Raw genomic sequence first — 8,466 nt, forward strand, 5'->3', positions numbered from 1 at the left:
GGTCCTAGCTCCCTGGAAATGGCCTGTCTGCCACAAAGCTCTATATGGTTGTCTGTGGACAGCTCTTTGTAGACTTGCTGCCCCTCAGTAAAACAGTGGCCTCTTTTTCTTCAGAAAGCCATCTGCAAAAAAATGTGAACCTTTAGGTAGGGCATAAAGTAGCCCCTATTGTACAACTATCATAAACATACAAATGGCTTTTATTATCACTAATTTTATTATTGACTGCAAATGTTGGAACACATTTGGGGCATGAATGGGTCCAATTTACTGTTAACCACAGACAGGTGGGCAGAAGAGGCAGGGTCAGACCTGCGATCCAGCTGGTCCTTGTGCACTCTGAGCATTTCACACTGGATGATGGGGTCATTACCTCCAGAGCTTTGAAATTTTTATTATATTAACTGTGACTCGTTCTGAAATTCTCCCTTAATAGTTCCCTAAAGATTTGTCCTGGATTAACTTGCTGGGACTTGTAGAAAGAAGGTTGAGAATCCTGTAGTTTAACAACCAAAGAAACTGTATTTTATACAGATTTTATTATTTAAAAAAAGGGCTGCAGCCCCAGAGATGAAGTTCCCCATAAAAAGAAGCAGAAGTAAGATGGTGGCCATCTTATGTTCTCATATGCCCCGTACGTGGCAGCTTCGGAGGTTGCTTTGAGATGGAAGAATTCTGGGACCTTACACTTGTCAGCTGCATGAACTCGGAATCCACCTGTTCTGGGCTTTTATAGGTGGGCTGCTGTGTGACAGTGCAGTCACCTGGAACTCTATTTGCTTATCCCAATTCTTCTAGTTCTAGGGTAGTGTCTGCTTCTGAAGCCAAATGCACTTACTGTCCTCTGCGCAGAGCTACTGTTCTGACAGAACAGCTCAGAGCCTAGGGTATGACAAGATGAAAACGCTGAGGTCCCCTGGAGAGACATGAGTAAGGATGGAAGGACAAGGAAGCAGCCTGCTGTAGTAGAAGGAGTGACATTTCGTAGTGTCAGTTGGAGTAGTAGTGGGAAGTCCATGCAGTTTTGCGACTTCCTGGACAGGTGATGGCTCAGTCTGTTGGTCAACTTGTCATTACTGTAACAAAGCACCTCAGAGAGTCAGGTTCGTTTCTTTAAAATGGGCTCTTGGTATGTTTCCCAGCTTGGCCTAGAACTCTCAGTTCTCCTGCCGTATCCTCCTGAGTGCTGGGGCTTCAGGTGTGTCCAGGGAGGGGAGAAATTTGTTTTGGTGATATCAATCCATGGTTGGGTGATCCTCTTGTTTGGGTCATCAAGATGGTTTGAAGCATTGTGTCATGTGTGGCAGGGGGAGCCTTTTCATATCAGGCAGGAGTGGACAAGAGGCAACAGGAGACCTAGGGACCAGTGTGACCTTCAGGGGCTTGCCTCCAGTGAAGGCCTTTCATGACACCCCATCTCTTGAAGCTTACACTTTCTCTGCGGTGCCTTTTAGGTATGGCCCTTTGTGTGGCCATGTAGATCTAAATTACAGCAGGAGGGGAGGGGAGGATGGAAGGTGGATAAATGCAGTTTCACATGGCTGCCACCTTGGGAGGCCGCTGTGAGGAGCTTGATGGTTATTCATTCTGGGACGGGGGTGGGTAGGGGTGGGAACAATGACAATGCTGAACAAGGAGAAAGGTGACCTGCCATGTTTAAGGGATAAGGGAAGAAACTGGGGACACGGAGGGCACAGGTGGAGCAGAGGTCCAGAGCAGCATGCATATCCAGGCAGGACACTGGCTGCAGACCGAGTGCCAGCTGCAGAGGCGGTGGGAAGTAACCCCGTTCTAGACCTCCTCAGAAGGCCAAGTGCAGAGGGCCGCAGCACGAGTGCCTGTGGCCGTCCGTTTACACTGCACGTTAAAGCAAGCATCTACTTAAGTGTGGCAAGGTCAAATTTCTGCATTCCAAAGTCAAAAGACGTTGTTCTGTGATGATACTGATTTCCCCTTTGTCCTTACATTTGGCTGGAAAAGAGAAATAGATGAAGTTAGCTGAGTTTGAATTTAATGTTGGACTTTACAGAAATTTTTCTTTTTTTCTGCTCAAGGCTTTTCTAAAAGGAACTTAACAAAACAAAAAAAAACAAGCTGTGTGTTCTCACTTACATAATGTTAATAGAAGGCCTGAAACTTAGCCAAGAATTCTCCACTAGAAAGCTGTGTGATGGTAGCTTCACAACTTCAGTATGTTGCTGAGTCATCTGCGAGTGAGCAAGCCATGCTTTGCTGGACGGTAAACTTCAGGATATTAAAGGAAACGCACGTGATAGTAAACAGGGGACCTGCAGCACTAATTACGGAGTGTATGACTCCAGAGCTAACACAGGCTTCCAGTCCCACCCCTCAGTTTGACCTCTAACCCTGTGGACACTGGACCAACCAGGCTGGTTGTCATAGGTCAGTTATGCTGTCTTCCATGTACAGCACGCAGCAGAGCTCAGAGGGCCGAGCAGTTAAGAGAAGCAAGGGCTAGTCTGGAGGCACACTGTTTTAAAAGTGGTTTTACTGCAGATATTCATTAGAGCTGGGTAGATTTGCCATCTGACTGATTTTCTGTGTATGCAGCATAAAATTTAAAGAGTTTAACAGACTATAAGTCCATTAACCATTTTTTTAGAGGTAACTTTTATCCATTCTTTCAAGACTGATAAATCTTAGAGTCTTATGTATTTTCATTCTTATGTGTGCTACTATTATTACTATTATTAATTATGTGTATGAGTGTTTTGCTTGAATGTTGTATGATGAATGTCTGGTGCCTGTAAAGAACAGAAGGAGGAAGTGGAGTTAAAGACAGTTGTTAGCTTCCATGCTGGCATGGGGCACTAAACCCAGGTCCACTGCAGAAGGAGTTAAGTGCTCTTAACTGCTGAGCCATCTCACTGGCCTGGCAGTAAAATTTTTAAAGCAACAGACTTCATTGTTCCTATTGTTAGTGGAAGCCATTTGTGACACATTTTTAAATCTTCAGACTGATTACGGCTGTCACACGATGTATGATAGACATATCATCTTTAGACACCAAACATGCAAACTGTGTATGTTAGGAAAGAAAGTTCTAGAAATAAATACAAATGTGTAACCTGTAATCAGAGATAGGAAGAGCACTCTGTAAGAAGTTTTCCAGGAGTCCTTGTGGCTTTCTGGAGGAAGGCAAGGACCTAAAGGGTTGCTAGGGAACCCATTCAGGTGCCTTCATTCCCTGGTCCCCAGCTGTGTTTTTTCTTGTGGCTTAAATTGCATGCCATGCCTCAGAATTTCTGTAATACTTCTTGTTATTCAGAAAGCCTTAGGAGGCAACTAGCTTTCTACAGATTATTCCTGGAAATGCAGTTGCTCTGGACCCAGCGCCTCCCATCTGACTGGGTGGGTGAGTAATATCATTTCAAGTCAGTGTTGACACATACTTCTTGGCATCTCAGCTCTATAAATTCGGGAGGGACCATGTCTCAGAGTAGGTGGGTCACGGATGCAGGCATTGTTGGCAGCGTCCTCACTGGCGATGTGTGCGGGTATCATTTCTCCAGAATCCAGATGATTTTTTTTTAATCAGGGAAGACTGATGTGCTCCAGTGCCAGCCTGAGGACATCACTTATAGGCATCCAACACGTAAACAGATGCTGTGAACTTTTTGTTAAAAAAAAGTTGTGATTCCTCCAAATGCATTATATTATACATGCGCTGATTATTTTCCTCAGAACAACAAAAGCTGCTCGCTGGGGTAAGGATTCAGAGTTTTATTTGTCAGTTGGTAATTGGTAATTGGTAGTATTTTCATATAATTGAACATTGAAGCTTTGTTCTCTTACAAGAAATTACCCTGGGTAATGTGTGTGGATGTGTATGAAGGAATTCTGTGTCTAAGGAAGGAGGGGCTGGAGGAGGCTTCTGTGGTACCAGATAACAGATGCTAGTGGGTAGTGGGCCTCACAGTGCCAGTGCACTCATTATTTGAAGTAATTTATTGTTCCTTTAAGAAGTACATATATGGGCTAGAGCAATGGCTCAGCGGTTAAGAGCACTGACTGCTCCTCCAGAGGTCCCGAGTTCAATTTCCAGCAAGCACATGATGGCTCACAACCAACTGTAATGGTCAGCCGATGCTGTCTTCTGCTGTGTCTGAAGACAGCGACAGTATAACTATATATATGAAATAAATAAATCTTTTAAAAGATCTACATGGCTTTCCCCACACTTCCTGTCTCCCAGGGTCCCAGCTTGCTCTAGCTGTGTGTCTCTCCCCTCACCCTCAGATACTGTGGTAATACTCTGGTTACACATCAGTGATGCCTTGCCAAGGAAGTTCTTGCCCATCTCACACGTTTCTGCTGCAAGCAGTGTATCAGTCTGTGTAGCGAATCAGATTGTGGCCCGTGCCAGTCAGAGCATGTGACACCTTCCTTTGCCTTTCACTTTTTCATATGCTAAAAGGAAAAAAAAAACATAATTCTGACAGCTTTAGCTTTTCCTGGATGAGTATTTAAGGCTACTTGGTGATTGTTAATGCATTTCCTATAGTTATCCATTCAGAGATGGCAGTGGTGAAGAACCAGCAGGCTTGGGAAATACTTAGGCTCAGCAAGATAAACAGGCACATGGTTTTGAGGGGCTACAGCTGGTTCCTGCTAATTAGGACCCTTTCTGGAAGCAGCTGTCCTTTCTACCCATTTTGGTCACTGCTGGATATGTAAGAGAGTCTAGCCTACCCTTCCTTGGCACATGCATGTGGACACACACATTCACAAGCATGCACACTCATGTATGTATATGCACATGGACACACACACCCCATTGATGCTTCTGCTGGTTTCTCTGCACTCACATTCTTTGTTACTGGTGTTTCTAGCTGTTATCTGTCAAATATTTGCCCATTAAGAGCCAATTTCTCAGATTAAGAGTAATTTCTCAGATGGTACCATTGAGGGAATACTCGCTTGTATTTATGAGTCACCTCATTGACCATAAATCCACAAGCTTCAAAGAATGAAGCAGCCTAGACCTTGCAGCTCTCCAGGATCACTAGGGCTAAGAAAACACAATGGGGAAATGTGCCTTTGAGCAGATGAAGAACAAAAAGTTCCTTTCTTGGTGAATGAACTAGAAAAATGGGTTTCTTGCCCAGACGAGGAAGCTTGGAGATGTGGTTTCAATGGGGACTCAATTTTAGCCCTGTTTTACCAATGCAGGACACAACCATGCCGCTGCCTGGAGCAATGTTTTAAAATATGCATAACAGATACCTGTATTAAACTTATGACTACGTCTTTGCCTCACAATTTCCAAATTTCTGGTCTAGGGGTTCTTGGTTCTTGGGTGCATCCTCTGCACAACAGAGCCATTACTGGTTTGAGTGTTCTCCTCTGTGGCCCCTTCAAGTCAGATTGGCGCCATTGAGAGAGTACAGTGGACTTCCATAAATCTACGACCTAGCAGATGCTGGTGTGGTCTGTTGTAGAGCATCCCCAGCAGCTCATGGCGGTCCCTCACCCCGCTTGCAGTCAGCAAGTGCCCCACTCTGAGCCCCACACAGCTATCAGTTATCCTCCAGTCATTGCAGGGCACCCCATGGGCACCCCATGAATGGGATGCATCCTTTTGCCTCTTCTCTTACTTAGCAGAAGGACCAGTCAGTGTTCGTGTGCAGTAGCTGAGAGTGACAGCATCTCTTCCAATCAGTGATTCAACATCTCTTACTCACTTTTGTGGTTATTTTTGGTCTTTTGATCATTTCTAGTCATTTTAAAATGAGGACTCAGTTGTCTCTGAAGTTCGTTCCATTGCTGAAATGTCTGTTTACTACCAAGTGTTGAGTTTCTGTTCAGAAAATTAAGATTTTAGATTCAGAGCTCATGTTGCAGACTGTTATCACCCTGTTTTACTGTGTGTGCTTCACCAAGAGCATAGCATATGGTTATTACATCATCTCCATAGCAAACATCCTACTTGTACTTATTTGCCTCAGATTTGTCTCTAAGTGTGCGAGGCCAAAGCTGCATTTCTTCAGTCTTCAGCTTTAAAATCTCGATGGGAGCCGTTTAGACAGTCCAGTCGGCCTCAAGGAGGTGTGATTGTCAGTTATTATTTCAGCTCAGTACTGTTGACTGCAGACTTCTTTAATATTTAATCATGTACTACTTACTAGGCGTTTAGGAGACACTACTGACAGTCATCCACACTCAGGCCTCTGCTTCAGTTTTGTTGCCTGGAGTCTGAAGTCTCCTGTTGCGAGTTGGGAGCAGGCCTCACAGAATGAAAATAGCACCTTCCTGTCACCCTTCATGTAGAGTATTGATTAGTGACGTTCAGAATCTTTGTAATTTGTTTACTTTCTCAACTATAATTATGTTAGAGAGTGTCTCACCTTTGGAAATGTGGTCATTCTCTCAGTTTCCTGCTGTATGAAAATAAATGTCTTCAGAACTGTAAATCAACACTCAGTTTTCAAGGCCCCTTGCTGAACTTCACTAAATCGTTCAAAAACCTGTGGTGACTTGTTGCAAGTAGACTAAAACTGGCTGGACTGGTCCTCTGGAGCTGGGTGTGAATCTGCCATGCAAGTCATGTCTCTGTCACTGGGAAGGCTGAGGAGAGGATGGAGCCCCTTGGAGCTCTGGTGTTACCAAGAGTTCTGGAAATTACCTTATCTGAAAAGGCCCTGAGACTGTCATGTATACATTTAGCTGAGTTCTTTTTTTTCATTTGGTCTGGGAATTAGCATATTTTTATTTTCTATGAAACCCATGGCTTTCAATTCCATAAATAAAAATTTTTAACTAAATTCTTTTTTTTTTATTTAAAATTTTTATCTAAACTTGATAGAAATGAGCAAGCAAGGCTTGTATTTCAAGTAAAAACTGGTAACCACTCACTGAACTCACAGAGAGAACACTTGGTTTATTTGTCTGTGAAATATCTTCCTGGCAAGGTTATTTTAAAGTGTGCTTCATTGAATGGCGAAATTCCAGATTACTGGATAGTCTGATCCTTCTTGCTGTACTCAAGACTTAAGCTAATTTGTTACTGAGATGATTTGTAAATGATAATTGCCGTTTAAAGTTTTTCTTTACTTTTCCCCTGATGTCTCCAGAATTGGAAATAATGAAATTTACGTCACTGAGCTATGACTTCATATTTGTCTTATACCTTATTCATTAACTCTAAGGTTAGTAATAATAGTCAAAAATAGTTTGCCTTTGTATATTAGCTGTCTTCTATTAAGCATACTAATGGTTTTAAAATATGAAAGTATAGAGGCCTAGTGCTTTCAGGTCTTAAAAAAATTTCTTGAGTTGGTGATATTTTTGCTGCTGTTTTGAGACAGGCTCTTTCTACGTAACCGTGGCTGTCCTGGAATAATCCACATAGACCAGGCTGGCCTTGAACTAGCTTTGCAATGCTGCTGTTTCTTTCTATGTTATGTTTTCCCCAGTTAAACAATAAGAATGTGAACAGGAGGAGTGAGTAGTCTTTCTTCACTTGAGCCCTGCAGAAAGAAACTAAGACTCTGTTAAGAGTTCCTGTGTTGTGCTTTGCAGGTGGGGAGTTTTAAGCGGGAGATGACCTTCACGTTTCAATCAGAGGACTTCAGACGTGACTCCAGTAAGAAGCTGTCTCATCACCTGTTCCCACTGGCCATGGAGGAAGATGTGAGAACAGCAGACACCAAAAAGGCCAGTCGGATCCTTGACCAAGAAAAGGAAACTCGCTCCATTTGCCTTCTTGAGCAGAAGCGGAAAGTGGTTTCCTCCAATATTGATGTCCCTCCCGCAAGGTAAGGGGGCAGTACATTTGGTTCCCACTGCTGCAGGAGACGGGTGGAGAGCAGGCCCGCCCCGTCCTGTATCCATCACAGGGTCTAGACTTAGCAAGGGCTGTCTGTCAGTTGTCTCAGTTCCTTTTGTGAAGCAGAGCCGACTTTGAAGCTGCTGTGGTTGAGACCGTTGTAGCTGTACTTGGTCTCTGACAGGAGTGATGTGAACCACGGGCAGGATGACTGCTCTGTGTAAGGTGATGGCACTCCAAGGAAGGCAGCTATGCTCACATCCTAGGGGAGTGGCTGGCCAATTACAACTCTAAGCTGATTTAGCCTTGGCTTCTTTCTGTGGGAACTGTGAGATGAGAGTTTAACAATTCAAATGATATAAAAAAAGGTGATTGTGACACAGGCCGTTGATGACCTGTAATGTCTTCAATGTGCAAAAGTGCTCAGTGGTGTCTAGTTGATGTCATTCATATCTTTTGAAGATTTATCTGGGCAAGGGAGATGGCTGAGTGGATAGAGTGCTTGCCCTGAAAGCATAAGGACCTGGGTTTGAATCCTCAGAGGCCAGTAAAGTTGAATACAGGGCTGTGCACATCTGTACTGCTGGCTCTCCCACAGTGCAGTTGAGAACTGTGTAGAGTTGGATGCAGGGCTGTGCACATCTGTACTGCTGGCTCTCCCACAGTGCAGTTGAGAA

General features: G+C 43.8%; 1 protein-coding gene across 1 annotated transcript in view; it reads left to right on the top strand.

The window, feature by feature from the left end:
- The first annotated feature begins 7,539 nt into the window (after nucleotides 1-7,539).
- Nucleotides 7,540-8,466, top strand: part of Znf704 (zinc finger protein 704) — a 121,507-nt gene continuing 120,580 nt past the window's right edge. The window contains exon 1 of the mRNA XM_028767240.1: nucleotides 7,540-7,778. Within this exon, the coding sequence (XP_028623073.1) occupies nucleotides 7,564-7,778 (215 nt within the window). The 5' untranslated portion in view covers nucleotides 7,540-7,563. The remainder of the gene's footprint in view (nucleotides 7,779-8,466) is intronic.

The sequence above is a fragment of the Grammomys surdaster genome, unplaced genomic scaffold (genome assembly GCF_004785775.1).
Source record: "Grammomys surdaster isolate TR1022 unplaced genomic scaffold, NIH_TR_1.0 63, whole genome shotgun sequence".
NCBI classification, from domain to species: domain Eukaryota; kingdom Metazoa; phylum Chordata; class Mammalia; order Rodentia; family Muridae; genus Grammomys; species Grammomys surdaster.